The 20,249-nt window shown below is 32.4% G+C and overlaps 2 protein-coding genes across 2 annotated transcripts; both read left to right on the forward strand.

Annotated features, from left to right (window-relative positions):
- The first annotated feature begins 774 nt into the window (after nt 1-774).
- Nucleotides 775-9,611, forward strand: LOC122274964 (DNA replication licensing factor MCM6). Its single transcript, XM_043083848.1, has 18 exons — nt 775-962; nt 1,088-1,237; nt 1,321-1,446; nt 4,198-4,360; nt 4,478-4,671; nt 4,789-4,984; nt 5,093-5,170; nt 5,592-5,821; nt 5,908-6,022; nt 6,994-7,068; nt 7,155-7,295; nt 7,475-7,678; nt 7,784-7,945; nt 8,031-8,086; nt 8,177-8,316; nt 8,420-8,545; nt 8,860-8,990; nt 9,066-9,611. The coding sequence occupies exons 1-18, from the start codon at nt 886-888 to the stop codon at nt 9,204-9,206; spliced, it is 2,505 nt and encodes an 834-aa protein (XP_042939782.1). The 5' UTR covers nt 775-885; the 3' UTR covers nt 9,207-9,611.
- An 8,710-nt stretch (nt 9,612-18,321) lies between these two features.
- LOC122277636 (plasma membrane-associated cation-binding protein 1-like) lies at nt 18,322-19,918 on the forward strand. Its single transcript, XM_043087715.1, has 4 exons — nt 18,322-18,647; nt 18,827-18,916; nt 19,049-19,133; nt 19,269-19,918. Exons 1-4 carry the CDS (start codon nt 18,537-18,539, stop codon nt 19,658-19,660), a joined length of 678 nt encoding a protein of 225 aa, XP_042943649.1. The 5' UTR covers nt 18,322-18,536; the 3' UTR covers nt 19,661-19,918.
- The last annotated feature ends 331 nt before the right edge of the window (nt 19,919-20,249 follow it).

The following is a 20,249-nucleotide window of genomic DNA, read 5'->3' on the forward strand; positions in this document are numbered from 1 at the left end:
CATATGAAGCCCAGAAAGCTTGGATCTTTAAAGCTCAATCAGCTTTTTAACCGGTCCAGTTCTCCTGCTACTTGAAGTGGACTCGAGACTGCATGGACCCTTTTAATATAAAGGCAAAAATCTCTTCGACTGTCGAGTTCATGTTGTCAAGTTGTCAAATCCCATTTAAGAGTTCGTTTAATTCAAAGATGAGATCAATGATTTTAAATAAAATATTATTAAAATATTATTTTTTAATATTAATTTTTATTTTAAAATTTTAAAAAATTGAATTATTTAATATATTTTATATAAAAATTTAAAAAAATTATAATGATTAAATAAGATATAATAATATATTTCACTCTTTTTCAAATCAATTACATAGTGTTTATTATTTAACCACTATATATAACATTACTCAATATTCATAAATACTTGAGTAGATATCTTCTCTAATTACATCTATAAAAATTTTAAAGAAAAATCTAATTACAAGTATAACTACGTATTAATATGTGTATCAATTTAATATAATTCATTAAAATTTAAATTTTATTAAAAATAATATTAATTTAAATTTTAAATATAAATAAATTAGTATTAATATGTAAGTTAATTTGTAACGAAATTCAAATTTCAATGTGTTGTTTTTGGGTGAGAAATGTCATTTGAGGGCTTATCGTTGGAGGCTGGACACTTTATTTTAATGGGCTTCGAACTTTGGAGTCCGGCCCACAAAGCCTACGGATTATCGTATTGGTTTTTTTAGCGGGAAACCGCTTCTTTTCCCGCCACAGAGAAAGAGAGAGAGAGGGAGAGCTCTTTGCCAGTTGGATCAGAGATACAGAGCTAAGGTTTGGTTTGGTTTTGCCCCATCTGATTCAGAGGAGGAAAAAGAAGAATATGGACGGGTTTGGTGGTTACTTCGAGGATGAGAAAGCTGTTCGGGTGGAGACCATTTTCCTAGACTTCCTCAAGAGGTTTGTTCTTCTTCTCCTGAGATATTTTTGTTTTATGACGATAATGATGATGATGGTGGCTAATACGAACTGAGTCCTTTTGTTTCTGTGTATGGAATGGAATGGATCATGGATAAATGAATCAGCTTTAGACTTGGGAATTCTGTTGAGCCCTATTACGAGGCGGAGATCGAAGCAATGAAAGCCAGCGAATCCACCACCATGTTCATCGACTTCCATCACGTCATGCTCTTCAACAATCTCCTCCAAAAGGCCATTTCTGAAGAATACTTGAGGTTTATTTATTTATTTATTTATTTTGGACTCTTTTATACATTCAAAGACCTAATTCCCTAAGATAAATATCCTTGATTAATAGGTTTGAGCCGTATTTGAAGAACGCCTGCAAGAGGTTTGTGATGGAACAGAAACCGACCTTCATAGCCGACGATAACCCTAACAAGGATATCAATGTTGCCTTCTTCAACCTCCCTCTCTGTAAGAGGTACAGCTATCTTTTGATTATTTTCAGGAAAAACAACCGTTTCCAGTTTAATCTAGTTGTATATGATAATAAATAAACGATTTACATTCTAATACTTTCAACTTTGAGATACAGAAAAAGGCCCATTCATTAAATTGTCTAGGTAGGCTAGATAAAACTCATGTAAAATTATATTGAGCAGTTGAGTTTTCTTCAATGTGTTGTAAATGCAATATGTATGTGAGCTTTGTCTTTTAAGTTTTTAAGTTGTACTCTGCTAGGAAACCTGTTTTGATAGGAGCAGGTTGTTGTCGAAAGTTTACATGATCTTTAGGAAAAGGAGAAAACCTGAAAAATAAGTATTTTTTTTTCCTTTTTCTGGGTGAGTTCTACACATGAAAATTTCACCAGAACCAATAAAGGTCAGGGTGTAATGCCCTAATAAATCTCACACTGAGTGCAAAAAGCATGATCGAGGTGAATGGGTATGACAAGGATGCATTGAGTGTTACTAGGTAGAACTCTAGTACTCAGCTTTATAATGATTCAAAAATAAATATTTCAAGGAGCTCCAATTATAAACTTGATTAGTCTTTTTGGAATATAAGTCCATATTTTGTGCAGACTTTTTATTGGGTTGTTACAAATGATATTAGAGATGACTCAGCAACATCAAGGATATGAGTGGCAGATATTTTAAGCCCTGTCTGGTTTCATAGATGGTCTTAACCCATCTTATCTCAACATCCAAATACCATTCAAATACAAACAATTTTCGAATTCAAATTTTCAACTTTTTCATCTAATTATTACAACTTTTTCAAATTTCTAAACAAAACACAAAACAATTCAACTTTTTCATATTGCAAAACAAAAGTTATATTAAAAAATTATATTCTGACAATATTTTAATTTTATAATATTTTTATTCAACTTTTTTTTCTCTCCTTTCCCAAAACCCCATTAAACATCTTAACTCAAACCATTTCACTACTATTCACAAACTATCTTACTATTATTCACATATTTCTCATATCATCTCATCTGTGTAACCAAACAAGGCTAATGCCCCTTAAGTCCCATGTTGAGTGGGAGAAGTATGATACAAGTGAACAAATATGATGAAAGTGCATTGAGTGTCATGTCCTACATTGATTCCTTACTAGGTGGAATTGGGCTTTATAATCATTTCAAGGAGCTCTAATTGTAATCCTTGACTAGTCCTTTAGAGTAAAAGTCTAAAAATGACTTGTTTTTTCTTTGGGTTGTTGCAAATGATTTTTTACTTGATTGGTTTGGGGGACTGCATTAAAATATTACACGAAAAGTAAAAAGATTATTTTTATGATAATATTGTTATATAGCTACAATGGAGTACATAGAAGACAGAATTTTTTTTTTTTTTGATAGATAAAAGAAGTTTTATTGATCCTCGTAAATAGGCAAAACCCGAGTACACAGGGAGTATACAAGAAAAGCCTAGTTACAAAAGCTACGTCCTACAGATGGTAGCATACAAATCATTAAGACCAGTTCCATTCCATGCAATAGAATGGGCTCAAAGCAACAGAGTATGAAAAAAGTAATCCCTAAAGCTGTCCGGGGAGCATTCCTTATCCTCAAAACAACGGCTATTTCTTTCGTTTCATGTGCACCACATTAGGCATAAAGGTATCATCTTCCATACAGCAGCAATCTGGCGATTGCCCCTAATCCTTTGCCAACAAGACAATAGGTCTATCACCCTCTTGGGCATGACCCAAGCAATGTCAAGCCTCGAGAAGATTGCATCCCATAAAGCCTTAACTACTTCGCAATGAAGGAGAAGGTGATCTGCTGATTCGCCGTTACGTTTGCACATGTAGCACCAATCCATTATATAAAATCCACGCTTTCTTAGTTTGTCGATTGTTAAGATTTTACCATGGGAGGCCACCCCACCAAAAAAAGCAACTTTGAGGGGAACATTACTACTCCAAATACTCTTCCAAGGGAAAGCATTGGAGGAATGGGTTGACAAGGCTTTATGGTATGAACGAACTGAGAATTTGAGCTTATAAGTCCCAGGTACTGATACATACTACCAAAAAATCTTCCATTCTTTCCTCCCACTGCGTATTATGGTGATGCCAGTCAAATCAACAATAACAATGACTCACCAAACCTTCAACTCCAAGCTGTTACTTGTACTTTGCCAATATTTGACAATGTGGGCTTGATTTTGCAACATGAGAATAAGAAATATAATATGTATTAGTAGCAGCAACCTCATTATCATATTCCCCTACTCATTGCAACAAGGGAAACCTATCCTATGCTAAGTTTTGTAGCACTAATTTTGGTAGCAATTAGGGTCGAGTGAGTACTGAAACTTTAATAGGAATCCTAGTTACCGGATATATTATTGTAAGATATGCTGTTTCTGACTGAAAGTAGATAAACCCAAAGTAGTTTCTACTTCAAGGGGTATAACTGTAACCAGTTGATATGATTGAGCGTTCAATTGTAATCCAAAAATTGATCTAGGAGAAGTGATAAAAAGCCCAGCTACAGTTGTTCCCCCTTCCCCTCAGGCTCTGCCATAGACCAAAGACTGCTGCAAGTTCAATGTATGCTTTTAGTTCTTTTGACCTTGATAACATCATATGAAAGGCTATTATTTTTGTTCAATTTCTTGGTTACTAAAACAGACAAATATGCATCTATTGAATTTCTTAATCCCAATTAGATTAGCTAAAACTTGAAAAAATCCTTTATATATTCTATCCGCAGATTGAGGGAGTTAACTACAGCAGAAATTGGAAAACTAGTATCAGTGACAGGAGTGGTGACTCGCACTAGCGAGGTTCGACCCGAGCTTCTTCAAGGGACTTTCAAGTGCTTGGTTTGCGGGAACATCATAAAAAATGTTGAGCAACAATTTAAGTACACTGAGGTAGGTTGTTTGTTGCTTCTTAGAACTAAATGTTATGATTTGGTGTTCTCTGCTGACCACAATGGTGGATTTTAAGCCTAATATTATTGTGGTTTTTGTGTTGATTGTGGACTGCAGCCAACAATATGTGTCAATGCACTTTGTTTAAATAGAACAAAGTGGGCATTGCTTCAGCAAGAAAGCAAATTTGCAGATTGGCAGAGGGTAAGGATGCAAGAGACTTCTAAAGAGATACCTGCTGGCTCCCTTCCTAGATCACTGGATGTTATTCTTCGCCATGAAATTGTGGAACAGGCCAGGGCTGGTGACACGTAAGATAAATTCACTTTCCTGGATCCATGTTGGGTCACTGATTTGTTTAAATGTCTTTAGCTGGTTAATTCAATCATCCAAGTTGTAATTTTGCTTCATCTTCTATGCACCAATAGGGTCATTTTCACTGGCACTGTGGTTGTCATACCAGACATATTGGCATTGGCATCCCCTGGCGAGAGATCAGAATGCCGTCGTGAAGCTCCTCAACGCAAAGATTCTGCAGTTGGAAATGGAGGTGTAAGGGGCCTTCGAGCATTGGGAGTGAGAGACCTCTCTTATCGCCTTGCCTTTATTGCCAATTCAGTTCAGGTAGGTAATTGAGATGTCTTTATTAGATGAGATGTCAGTAACCCTGCTACTTAATTAAATGAGATGTCTTTCTATGGTCTGTGTTTCATAAATGCCTCTTTTATGCAGATTTCTGACGGTAGAAGGAATACTGACATCAGGAATAGAAAGAAGGATGCTGATGAAGATGACAACCAGCAGTTCACAGTTAGTTCATCATCCACAGTTTACTGTTTTTTATGGGTCCCTGTTTGCCTGAGATGTAGTAATTTTTATATGTAATTGGTTCATGTTGCATTATGTCTCAGTAATAGAGTTCCTTTGTTGACTTTGTGATGATAAATAATGCTTCTCTTCTTTATTTTGATGTTTTATGATTCAGTTCTTTGAGAAGAAAATTACTTTTTTATTAGGTAATGTGAATAGTGAAACCAATATACTGTATGCGACCCAAGAGGATATCTTTCAGCTGTTGTAATTCTCAGAATGACTTTGTATGCTTGATTAGTCATTTGTCCCTAGCTCTCATCCGGTTCATACAAGTTGTTCTACTTCAATACAATGCTTGAGATTTCCTACATATATTAGGGAACCTAATCCCCAGTCATGTTTATTTCTTATTCTTCAGGCAGAAGATCTAGATGACATTCAAAGAATGAGAAATACTCCTGATTTCTTCAATAAACTTGTTGATAGCATTGCCCCAACCGTGTTTGGTCATCAAGATATCAAGCGAGCAATCCTGCTTATGCTCCTGGGTGGTGTCCATAAGTTTACGCATGAAGGTATCAATCTGAGAGGGGACCTCAATGTCTGTATTGTTGGAGATCCCAGCTGTGCTAAGTCTCAGTTCCTCAAGTATGCCACTATTTCTGCATTCATCATTTCAATATTGTGATTTATAGAAATTCAACCACTTACATATGTTGTTCTATGAATTCAAGGTATACTTCAGGCTTAGTTCCAAGATCTGTTTACACATCTGGAAAATCCTCATCTGCGGCTGGGTTGACTGCAACTGTGGCCAAGGAACCAGAAACTGGTGAATTCTGTATTGAGGTAACATTTAGTTTATGTTGCTCCTTTTGAAAATCCATGAATTTTTAATACACTCAGAGCCTGCATTGGGACAACCAGAATTTAGAGACAATTTCTACAAAATGCCAAAATGATCATTTCTACGTTTGGGTCAATAGTACTTCATTAGTTCTATTTGTTAATAGGGTTAAACAAGGAGTGTCTCAGATACGACCAACAGAGACAGATGGTCATTAAGCTGCTTTGAATCAGTAAATTAAGTAAGCCTATAAGCCATATTTCGAAATCAAGTGATAAGACTTCTTAGCATAATTCCAGCAGTAAGTTTGTAGACCAAAGAATATTCTACTCATAATTCTTTTAGTCATGACTCCCAGTGCAAAAAACTTGCACTCGTTCTGTGACTGTATTCTGCTAAAAATTAGGGAATCATATGCAAGTAGTCCTGGCACTTATCCAAAAATAAAATAAAAATAAAAAATGTAAGTAGTCCTGGCAAGGACTTGAATTTTGTTTTGCCCCTTGGCATGGTTGTGGCGATTCTTGTCAATCATCAAGCCTGCAAGTCTTTTCTCAATTGTACTGTCTCAAGTATCAAGCTTTGTAGGGAAAAATAATATTTTATTATCTAAGAAATCTAGATCAAAGCACTATTTGTACAAAGGGAAAGTGCTGAATTCCTGCTCTTCCAAGACATGGAAAGAACTTTCAACTAAAATCACATGAACAAGATGAGTAGACTAGTTTAGTTATAACATGGAAAAGCTACTGGCAGTCTTAATCTGAACTTGATATTTTTGGAAACACTGCATAAAAGAAATACCCAAAGCATTTCTTGCTTGGATGTGCAAAACTTTTCTCAGTTTTTGGGATATATAAATTCCAAGTGCAAGCCATCCTTAAATCTTTCTTACTTTTTCCTTGTATACAATCTCTTTGCCCAAAACCCCCGTTTTTAGATTGCCTAATATATCTCATCTGATTTTATCCAGGCTGGTGCACTGATGCTTGCTGACAATGGCATTTGTTGTATTGATGAATTTGACAAGATGGACATCAGAGATCAGGTGCTTTATCTTTGTGGTTTAATTAAATCAGCTTAGGATACTATGCATAGACAATTCACATGTCTGATTTATTAATGAACTTGAAGGTGGCAATTCATGAAGCCATGGAACAACAGACGATAAGCATTACAAAAGCAGGAATACAAGCAACACTAAATGCTCGGACATCAATTCTTGCTGCTGCCAATCCCACAGGGGGGCGCTATGACAAGTCTAAACCACTCAAGGTGAGCAGATTGCTGCAATTGATGAGTGTTTCCAACAGTGCATGTGTTTTTGTACTAGCATTTCACCCCAATTCACTGTTAATGCTTGAGGAAGATGTCTTTGCCTTACAGTGGTGTGATCAATTAATGTTGATGTATTTATTAACGAGGATTAATCTCATTATATGTATTCTTTCCAGTATAATGTGGCTCTTCCTCCTGCTATTCTCTCAAGATTCGATTTGGTATACGTTATGATTGATGATCCAGATGACCAAACTGACTATCATGTTGCTCATCACATTGTAAGAGTACATCAAAAGCGTGAAGAGGCACTCAGCCCTGCCTTCACAACAGCAGAGCTAAAACGTTATATTGCATATGCAAAGACTCTGAAACCCAAGGTCTGGTATATTCATTTTTTTATATAATCAGCTGGCAGTTATTTTGTCTTGAAAAGCTGTTTTGTCAATGTAGTTTGCTTCCTAACAGAGTCTAGAATAATGCAGCTAAACTCAGAAGCCAGGAAACTGTTGGTGGACTCTTATGTTGCTCTCCGAAGAGGTGATACAGCTCCTGGTAGTAGAGTTGCTTATCGCATGACTGTTAGGCAGCTGGAGGCACTGATAAGACTGTCAGAAGCGATTGCCCGATGTTATATGGAAACTCAGGTGCTTAAACTTTTTGGCTACCTATCCATCTGCATTGACATTGTTACGCATTTCCGTGTTAGACTTCACGGATTGTGTTTTGTAGGTACAACCACGTCATGTTCGTTTGGCAGTGAGATTGCTAAAAACATCCATAATCAGGCAAGAGAATAATGAAAATCTGTCGATGATCCTCTTTATCAGTCTCATAGTAGTTGTAATGGCCATAATGTTAATTACCTTGCCATGCAGTGTGGAGTCTAGTGAGATTGATCTGTCAGAGTTTCAAGAAGTTCATGATGATGGTAATGGTGGTGATGGAACTGATGGCACTGGCCAAGATGATGCTCAACCAAGCAACTCTGCAGCTGAGCCAGCTTCTGGGAATGCCGGTGAGATCATATCGCCAGTGCTGCTTTTTTGGATCATTTTTTTTTTTTTAACTTTTATGTAAGTGACCAATTTGTTCATTTTAATTGGTTTATGATGGCCCAGAAAGTGGAGAAGGTACTGGAAATCGCCCAGGGAAGAAACTTGTGATTACTGATGAGTATTTTCAGAGGGTTACCCAAGCTCTAGTCATGCGCCTTAGACAGCATGAAGAAGCTGTAATACAAGAAGGTAGACCACAAGCTCCCTTTGCCATTAATTGTTTTAATATATCAAGTTTTGACCTGAAAATTGTACCATAAAAGTTTTGCTGGATATTGTTACTTCAAGTTCAATATATAAGATTTTAGCATGTTCATGTATGTATGTGCGCACACACATTGTGTGTAGAAAATTTTAATTGCAACACATTTTGAGATTGGACCTGAGATGCAGATTTGGAAGCTCCAGTTGCTAAGAACCATCCTGCTACAGAAGTAATTCATGATTTGTTCTGTCATTTTATTTCATTGCTTTGAAACATGCTGTGGACTTTGTTTTTGCAGGGACTGGATTGGCTGGAATGAGGCAAAGGGACTTGATCCAATGGTATGTTGCACAGCAGAATGAAAAGAATAACTACAGCTCTATGGAGGAAGCAGCAAATGAAGTATCCAAGGTTAAAGCTATCATCGAGGTAACTAACAATCTTGCATCCTACCAAGTATTTTATTTTATGGATCATTTTAATCATCAAATGCTTGTGGTACAGAGTTTGATTCGAAGGGAAGGTCATTTGATAGTGGTAGATGACGGTAGGCAAGCTGCAGAGGGCGAAGCTGCAGAGCAGCCATCATCTGTATCTAGAAATGACAGAATTTTAGCTGTTGCTCCAAATTATGTCATAGATTGAGGCCGCAAACTTTTTAAAAGCAGTAACCAGCTCATCTAGTTAGTCAAAATTAGCCTTCTGTACTGCAGCAAAATTCGCCTTTCCGGTGGATCCATTGCTGCTTAAACTTTGATGGTTCCATCAACAGCCCAGCACGGGTCTCGGCCAGCCATTATACGAACGAAGGGATGAATGGTTGCCTGAGTGAGTGCTTGGTGTACAATGTTAGATGTATGTTATTCAAAATACTGGTGTTTCAACGGTTTGTTGCTGCTACTGGTGCAATAGTTGAATTTTATTTTCCTTTTATCTGCTGTAACCTGGTGTGTAATAAAATATTCTTGAAGCCTAATTGAATTCTGAGTCGCTACTTGAATTTGAACTCCATGACCATGATATGTGGGTTGAGTTCATTAATTTGCTACTTATACTGTGTCAATATCATTTAGTTTGAATTGGTGAGTATTCAGATTATGGAGCTTGAAATTGCACCTCAATTTCTTTGAACAGACTTAAATTACATATATAGAATGGCATGCATTCATATCCAACACCAAATTATATTGACTGACAGGCACATAGTTTAGATACTTTTGTGACAAAGTCGATCAAGGTTATCTTTGAATTGTCTTCTGTGAATTTAGACATGCTGATTATTCACCGCCTGCTATACAATTCAACCAAATTTATATTGATGGATCCACAATTTCACTCTTTCTTTCTTTTTATCCTCTAGAAACTTTTATTTTGTCCTGATATTTTCAATTTAATAATAATGCATATTTTCTTTTGGCCCCGCCGACTTTTTGTTCTCATGTGCAATATGTAGACGGTGCTACAGGCACCGTTGGTGGCTCCCGCTGGGAGTCACCGCTAGGTAAAAAAAAAATTTTGTATTTTTGGTTTTTTTTTTTCCAAATCAATTTTTAATATTTTTAAATATTTTAAAAAAATATAAAAAATTTATAATAATATTAACAAAAATTCTTAATCATTAAAAAAAAAAAAAGAAAAAAAAAATGAGCGATAAGCTCCAGCGGGATCTCATTTTCCAATATTATAATATGGAACTCAAGATCCATAATTGTACCACCTAGACTTTGTCTTGTTAAGCAGTAGGATCGAAAGAGAACCGCTACAGAAAAAGGGCGGCTCAAACAACTTGAGAGTTGAGACTAGGTGGAATTTAAATTAGTTTTTGATAATTATAATATAAAACAATATAAATTATTTATTATTTAAAATATTTAAATAAAATTTTTAAATTTATATTTAATACAACAATTTAAAATAAAATTGTAAGCCTATATCTCAATTTAGCAATATCTTAAAATATTATTTAAAATATAAATAATTCATTATATTAAATATTAAATTTAGTATTATTGACCTTTGCAGGCCTTGCACATATTGAAAAATATAAAATTTATTTAAAAACTTATTTAATAAAATAGTTTTTATTTTTATTTTAAAAATACCTCATTTTTTATTACAAGGATCTTATATAAGGTGGGCGCCTTAGACAATGACCTTACCATTAAGCCGGCTTATTACAGATATAAATAAATTATATAAAAATAAATTTATAAATTAACATATCTTCAAGAAATCTGTTAAATCTATTTTATAATAAAAATAATTTTAAAATTTAACGTACTACGTTAAGTTATATTAGATTATAATTTTTTTTTTTTGTAATATTTTTGTAACTAAAGTATTTTTTAGGATGAAAAATATTATTGGGTTTGATAGCGAGTAATCAGCTAACATAATATTCAAGCAATTTTTGTGTGGTTGAGAGTTAGCTACACACCGTATATATCACTTTTGAAAACTACCGACAATGATAAATATTAGGATTAATCCTAATCATCTAATAGATCTGATATCATTTTAAAAATTCCAACATGGCAAATATTTCAAAATTGTATAAGAATAGGAAAGAAATACAAGGCTTTTTATCACGATAATTACCATCATTTTCAGGATGACAGAGAACCCATAACATGTCCTTGTCGGAGGAGTTCTCCACTCAAACGCTAAACTACGTCATCCTTGTTTCATATTTGCCTTTTACCAAAACGATAAGAACAACAACTAGGAATAATCTTGATGAGTTTTCTGAAATGACACAGACTTTTCATATTTTATATCAAAAATTCTATCTAACAGCTTAATGCATCAAATTTCATTTTTTATTTTTTAATTTTTTGCTCTTAATAAATATATACTATATAGATAATAAAAAATATATATGAGATGTGATATGTGAAAACGATGAGTAATAAAACCTATTTTATATACGAGTATTGCTATGGCTATAAAAAAAGTTTCATAAAAATAAATTCATAAGCTGACATAGTTTCATATTATACATATATTATATATATCCACCTTATAATAAAAATAATTTTATTATAATTTAATGCATTACAGCAAAACCCGTCGCGTTATATATTTATTTTTATATAATCTCTTTATAATTAAATCATTTATTTTTATATATACACAGACATCATTCATAACCTAATCAAGTTAGAAACAAATGATAATATTGCTGCTCCACCATATTTATATCTTGGAATAACTTATGTGACTAATATATATATATATATAGATACAACTGAGCAGCTTAATCTTATCTTCCTTTGTGATGTAAACTTAATTTTATTAATTAAAAAAAAAGATAATTAAAAATGAATCAAGAAATACGTACACCCATGCATGAAGTACTGGAAAACTGATCAATTATTATACAAGTTCATGATTATTAACGACCTTCTTAAATCTGAAGACATGCATGATTGATATGATCATTATCATAAAATTAATATTTAATTATTAGCTAGCTGGTTGGTTATAATTATTAACGTCTATATATATATATATATATATATATAAGTTGGACATTAATATTCATAATTATAAACTAAAGATAGATATAGATCATGAAGTTAATTAATTAAAGGTGCGCCTACCTATATAGCTTAGGTTTTATGAGCTTTAAGTACGTACTTTGATCCAGGCCAGTGATCATAGATGACCCCAGTACCCAGAAGATAAGATTAAGCTCTTTACTAATAACTTACCTATATATTAGTAAACATTTTTATTTCTTAAATATTTTTTTAACATTTCTAATTATTAAAAAAATAATCACTTCTTAACCATTAAATAAAAAAAATAAAAAATTTTTAAAAAATAATAAAAGGATGCATGCATGGTAGAAAGTTACTATGTCTGTCATTATGCATTATTATATATATAGCTGCGCATGCATGCAAAATTATGATCTGATCCATAATTAAATTGGCCGGCAGCCGCTAGCTAGCTAGCTGCATGTGCGTACGTACTATCTACGACGTAGTTAATCCGATCGATGAATGGATCGATCATTCCCAAGTATTCCTTGTCATTTCATAACACGTATGTATATTTTGTTTGATCTAATTAATTGAAACCTGATAATTCCATTCTCCTTAAAGCTCAAGCATATATATAGAATTTTAATACTTATCATGTTCTCATATTACATATTCACATTTTTTTCTTTTAATTTTATTTTTCTTAAATTAATTGAATTCTACTCATCATCTATATACTATATATTTAATAAAAAAATCAAAAAATTAAAAAAATTATTTATGACATATTTAATGTGAAAATGATTAGTAGAATTTTTTTTTTTTAACCAGCCAACTATCATGTGATGCATGTGGGACATGATATAGAGGATCTATAAATATATATATATATATATATATATATCATATTCGTGATATTTAATCTATATTATATGCGCATATATATATATATATATAATATATGTATGTATGTATGTGTGTGTGGGATGATTGGTCCAGCCAACGGTGCGGGTTTGGAAGGATCATGCGTATATAATATCTTATATGAGTCTGAGAAGTATCATGTGGACCGACACACACACACATACATACATATATATATATATATATATATATATATAATATCGATGATTGGTCCAGCTTGCTTAGTTTCTTATTTTAATAAAATTTTAAAGTATTTATAATTAATTCATGTAAAGTGTTACAATAATAAAAAAAAATTATATAAAAATATGATATATTAGATTTATTTTATAATAAAAATATTTTTATAATCTAACGTATCACATCAAATCACATGAGCTCGTAAATTTCTTCTTATAAAATCTATAATTTGTGACAAAAATATTTCTATCATTAATATATTTAGGTTGACAAGTAGAGCTAGGCAACCACGAGAGATCATCAGCTAATTCTATACGCATTTAATAATTGTAACTATATATAGCGCATGAAATTAAATACATGCATGTTTGCAGGAGCCAGTTAATTAATAGGTCGAGAGCTTTGAGTTTTTCCATCTTTCGATCTTATTTTTATAATACTTAAAACCTTAATTAATTTTATCTATTTCTTAAATTAGCCTTAAATATATAGATTATTATATATGAAACGTACGTACCTATTTGTTTCCATATGTTTAAGGGCGCCTAGTATGGATGGTGAGATGAGATGATTTGTGAATAATAATAAAATAATTTGTGAATAATAGTAAAATAATTTTAATTAATATATTTTATGAGATTTTGAGAAATGAGAGACGAAAAATTGAATAAAAAAAATTATAAAATTAAAATATTATTAGAATATAATTTTATTTTAGAATTTAAAAAAATTGATTTTTTTTTGTATTTTGTTTAAAAGTTTAAAAAAATTATAATTAATGATTAAGTAATGATTAGATGAAAAATTTAAAAATTTGAAAATGATAAGTGTTTCTGTTTGTGGTGTCTAGATGAGATGAGATAGAATGATTTGGAATGACTCTGCTATTCAAACCAAGGGTGAGCATTGACTTAGTCGGAGTTCAAATCCGAACTCTGACTCTGACTTGTCGAAGTGGAGTCAAATTTGGGCTTTTAGCTTTATTTTTTTTTTTTCAGTTTCATAATTACCCCATTTTAAAAAAGAATTTTTTGTGGGCTTTTAAATTTGAATTTTTTCAAAAAATTAAAAACTAAATCATTTACTGCTAATTTACCTCTATACTAATATCTAACTTATTTTTATGCTACACTTATACTATAGTGTCTAATAACATGTTATCATACTATAGTATTACATATTATTTTTAGTATCTAATTACATATTATTTTAATTTAAGTAAATTAGTATTATATGTTATTAACTTATTAAATTAGAATTATTAGTTATTTCTAAACTAATGTCTAATTTAATTATAAACTAAACTTTCTAGTATCTAAATACATGTTATTGTACTTTAGTAAATTAGTGTATGTGTTATTAACTTATTATACTAGACTAATATAAATATTAGTGTCTAACTTATTTCTATACTTGATTATGTATGATAGTACTAATACTATGATGTTTACATATATTAAACTATCATTAGTCTATTTGTATTATTGTATAAGTAAATTATTTTATAATAATTAGCTCATACTAGACTACTAATATATTATTGAATTTAACTATATATATAAGCTCTAGTTATATAACTATATAGTTATACTAGTATATACGATAAATATATAAATAAATATTTATATTTATAACATATATACAATATTAAAGTAGAGTCGGTCCAGCGACACCTCTAATTCCGTTTTATCAAAATCAAAACAGAACCGATCGAATTCCAAATCAAATTTTTAAATTTTTGCTCAACCTAATCCAAATTAGGCCTAAAAGACTTCGGTTACGAATTAGCAAATTAAAGAGAAGGTGGAAGAAACAATTGATTAAGATGGCTTGAGTTTGACTGATTCTTTAATGAACAGTTTGATGTTTGAAGGCGCCAACGGCTTTGATATTATCCAGAGTGATCGATCTAGAATTTAATTAAGCACGTACGTTTGTTTAAGTAGATCGAGGACTAGTTACCTTTCAATTGACGACCATTCGAAACTGGTCATGACGTATTATATATATAATATTATATATACATGATCGATATCTTTATATCTATATAAATATAAATATAGATAAGTTGCATTTGTGGGAGACTACTCAACTGGGCGCATAAGGGACCCCATGCTTCAAATTGACAAAAACCAAGCATAAATATTATATATATATATATATATATATGTATGTATGTATTCACATGCGCGCATAAGGGATGGATGGATGGGTGATAATTATTATGCATACGTACAAATCTTACGTGGAAAGGATATATATTATCACAATGTTTTTGTATTATTAGAATATTTTTGTACTGTCGTGATATTTGAAAACAAAAATAAAATACAAAATTGAGATGAAGAAATAAGAAAAAGGGAGACAGGATTTTTGGCTGTATTTTTGTTATTCTCAATTATTTTGGAATAATACATAACATATATTTCTATCTATAAGTGAATGAGATTAGGAAAAAAATGAAAATACAATAAATCAATAATACTAATTGATACCAATTGATGATTTACATGTATGATAAATTAACTTAATATGGTAGAGAATAAGTCATATTTTTATACATAATAGAATATTTTAAATATTAATATATTTTTTATAAGTTAAAATATTATGAATATATTCTATAATAAATATATAGTAATATTCTAACATCCTCCTCAAACTCAGGTTGATGATAAAAATGTCATCTTAAATACTTTGTAAATAAGATTACGTTACCAACCATGTGGATGAGACTTGGGGATCTGACTAATGACTCGACAAAAGTTGTCTCTATAGCGCGTGGTGCAAGTGGATGGCTAGCAAAAACAAACCGATGTACGAGATTGATGCTGAAAAGGAGGTCAACAATATGTTAAATGCATAGGAAACATCTTAAGAAAGTGTGGTGAATGAAAAAATACACCAAATAACACGTTGAATATGAGACTTATCATAGATGGCGATATGTTAAGTGCATAGGAAGCATTTGGAGGACGTGTGGTGAACAAAAAAAAGATAAAAAAATATGTTGAATATGAGACTTATCACAAATGGTGATCCATTAAGCGTGTAGAAAACTTTTGAAAAATGTGTGGTGAACGGAAAAAAACACTAAATAATATGTTAAATATGAGAATTATCATAAATGGAAAATGTTGTGAGAGACTATGAAATTGGTGTCTCTTCTGCCAAAATGTGAACCACAACTCGTACAATCGATTAGTGGTATGATACGAGGAAAATATATTGAAAAATGAACATAACTAACATGTAAAGAATCCTACTTATCAAATGTTGAAAGACTGTTAAACTGAACGTGATGTGTTATGTAAAAAGCAAAGTGAAGAAACATGCTTGCTAACAAAAAGATGGAGCATGGACAAATGATTTTATGAGAGATATCAAGATTGGGTATGCTCTGACATATGTTATGTATTTAGAAACAATTAACAATAGTAAAATTGTAGCCCTCAAAGTCCTTCTCCCTCATTCTCCATTCTCTCTTCTTTTCTATTTTATTTTTATTTTCCAACGCGACTATAGAAACAATAGAAATACAATAAATCAATAATATTAATTGATACGAATTAATTTAAATAATAAACTAAATATCATATTTTCATACCTACTCTAATATTATAAATCTATAAAAGGCATAATAGTATTCTAATAATATATAATTATTAATGGAAAATATTTCAAACCCAACCACCTCCCCGGCCAAAAAAAAAAAAAAAATTGGAAGTTTCTGCCATCTGGTCTTAACACCTCATTTTTGTACAACTTTTAATTTTTAATAATTTTGAACAGAGTGTGTTCCAAAAAAAAAAACAGAGAAGGAGAGAGAGAAAGAGAGTGGCTCTCCATTTCATAAACTGAGGTCATATACAAATTCTCATTCTAAAACCTGGGTCTTGAAATCTAAAAACGCCAAATCATATAGATCAAGTAACTTGAGAAAAGAAGAGTGTGACACCAGATCAGTTGATGGTATTGATCGAGTTAGAGCTACACACAACTCTAGGTGTAGAATGAGACAAATATAGATACATACAATATTTATTAAGAATTCAATTTTGCCTAAAATATCTGCTTGGACAGATTATAAATGTTTTAAAAAATCATGTTACGTGTTTATATTTTTCCCACTCAAGTCTTAGAAAAACCTAAGGAATTTAAGTTCGAAATTGTATGTATATCCTGATCCTTCTAATAAACTGACATTAATATATTATATCTATGAGTCATGATCCTCTGAATATCATTGAAGTATGTCTATAAAATAATCATATTATAATAGTTAAAAATTTGAAATCTCTTAAGATACTATTAAAAAAATTAATTATTTTTATATAAATTCTATATTTATTAATTTTTTTTAGAGTGATTGTACGGTACTTACACACTCACGACTATAATTATTATTTGTCTATATATATTAATGAAAATTCAAGGGCAAAGAATACCTGTCCTGTACCCCACCTCTAGCTAATCCATGTTTCATGTCCCCAAGTCCTTTGTATTTTAGCCCAAAAACACAATCAAAATGAACAATTTGCCATGTGAATGCAAGCTTGGCTATACATGATTCATGTTGTTGCATGAACAACACATGATTACATTACATTCTCTTTTGAAATTGTACCCTTTTGAAACAGCATCAAGTTTTTTCAACATTTTTATCGCATGGGGTGGTGGGTATATGCTTCTGCATTTTTCAAGACCATTAGTTTTGCCCTTTCTTTTGGCAGAACCAGCGAAGCCACGTGAGCAAGTCTCTAAGAAAGAGAGAGACTTTTAAATTTGGTACACAGATCATATCAAGAGTTTAGAAACCTCTATTACTGGCCCCCACACATGATATTTGCCACCTCTGCATGAGGTGACTGCCAGCTGTTCTATGACCCACCACCACTTCTCTTCCCCATCATACCCCAAGGTTCCTCCCTCATTTACTTAGACCAACCTCGACGAGCCATATCCAGTATCAGAAAGTCGGTTATGCCCCCCCTCCACAATTCATTATGCATGCTTGTGCTGGCGTCCGACAGGAGGGTAATGAGGGTCATTGAATTGGAGGTGGGCGGAGAAAACGGACAACAAGGGTGGTTTTCTTGGTAATTAAAGGGAAGCAGGGGGGTTTTACGCAGGAAGTACGCCTATATGTTGATGATGCTGGGTCTTGGAGCTCTATTTATGTGCCTTAATTTGGAGGGGACGGTTAGGTGGTACAATTGCATTGAGTTGGACTTCAACTGGTGACCACAGTTTGCCACGACAGAGACGGAGCAATAGTTACAAAGTAACCGAGGGAGCGAGCCAGAGAGACAGAGAGAGAGAATCTGCATCTTCTTCTTCTGGTTTCTCTATTTGTTCATATCTAATTTAATAGACAAACAAGATGGGTTACTGGAAAGAAAAGGTTCTTCCAAAGATCAAGAAGGTTTTTGACAAGACTGGTCCCAAGAAGGCTGCTGCTGCCGAGGCCTGCAAGTCTTTCGACGAGTCTAAGGTATTTGTTCTTTGAATGATTTCTGTTTTCTCCAAAAGAAATGAAACCAATCAAAAACTTGTGGATACACAATCATACAGGCATATATATATATATATATATATATATATGAAGAATAGCAGAACAAAACGAAAAAAAAAAAAAAAAAGGAAATTCTCACTTTCGTGTATTGGGTTTAGGATCAAATCCACAAGGAGTTTGAAGAGAAGAAGACTGTGCTCCAGCCTAAAGTTATTGAAATATATGAGGCTTCGTCAGCGGAAATCAAGGTGAGATTGTATCTTGAGAACTAGGGGCAGTTAAAAAGAATATCTAGATAGAAAAAACTTAAAAAGAAAAGAGATCAAGAGCGTGAAGAGTACTAGACTAACATCATATTTCGACCGGCCTGCTACGTACAGACCTTTATCAAGGAACCCAAGGAGGCAGGATTAAAGAAGAACTCTGTTGCAGTTCACAAGTTCATAGAAGAGCTCGTGAAAATCGGTACGTATGCTCATGTTTTCTGTTATATATTCATCCCTATATATATATATGTAATACATATTTCTATTCTCTCATAGCCTCTTTGTTGCTTGGATGTTCTATATTCATGCTCACCGTCTATATATATATTTACAGAGTTTCCGGGATCAAAACCAGTATGTGAAGCATCTTCAAAGTTTGGGCCAGCGTTGGTTCCCGGTCCGGTTATCTTTATCTTTGAAAAGGTCTCGACGTTTATAGTCACAGAAGAGAAAGTCGAGCCACCGCCAGAAGCAGCAAAAACTGAAGAAGCAACAAGTGGCAAAGAAAAGGAGATCATCGTCGTTGAAGAAGAGAAGAAAGAAGAAAAGAAGGAAGAGGAAGGGAAGAAAGAAGAGGTGGTGGAGAAAATAGAAGAAGAGAAGATAGAAGTTGTGGCAGTGGAGGCTGAGAAAGCGGAAGCACCAGCACCAGCACCAGCACCAGCACCAGCTTCAACTGAACCTGCAGCAGCCAAGGTGGAGGAAGCAGAACCGCCAAAGCCTTGACAAATTCGAGTACAGCAACTTCCTTGAAAGTAAACTTTGTGGGAAAGTTAAAAAAAAAATAGTGATTTGTTATTCTTTGTTCTCCCTCCTTTTCTTGTAATATTTCTCTGATTTGCCCAGAAAATACAAAAACCAAAAAAAAAAAAAAAATCTGTATTTATTTTTTTGGATTATGCAATTCATGTGTGAACGGATAATCATTGTGAATTCTTCTGTATTAATTCCAATATAGTGGAGTGATGAGAAACTCTTGTCAGATTTCCAAATGGCATGGATTAATTACAAGGTTAATATTTATTTTTATCTCTCTCGCAATGATAATTAGGATTCATGTAATTAGGTACGTAAGAGCCATGAATAAGTATTTTTTTTATAAGATATTTAATTTCTATAAATTTTTGGGAGCTAAATTAATTAAACAGTTATATTTACGAGTAATGTTATGTACAGTTATGAAATTTGTAAGTATTATGCAGTTATTTTAAAAAAAATTAAGATTTATTATTAAAAAATTAATTTATTTTTTCATATAAGTTTCGTATTTATTTATTTTTTTAAAATAATTATACAGTATTTATATATTTACTAT

The sequence above is a fragment of the Carya illinoinensis genome, chromosome 9, assembly GCF_018687715.1.
Source record: "Carya illinoinensis cultivar Pawnee chromosome 9, C.illinoinensisPawnee_v1, whole genome shotgun sequence".
NCBI lineage: Eukaryota > Viridiplantae > Streptophyta > Magnoliopsida > Fagales > Juglandaceae > Carya > Carya illinoinensis.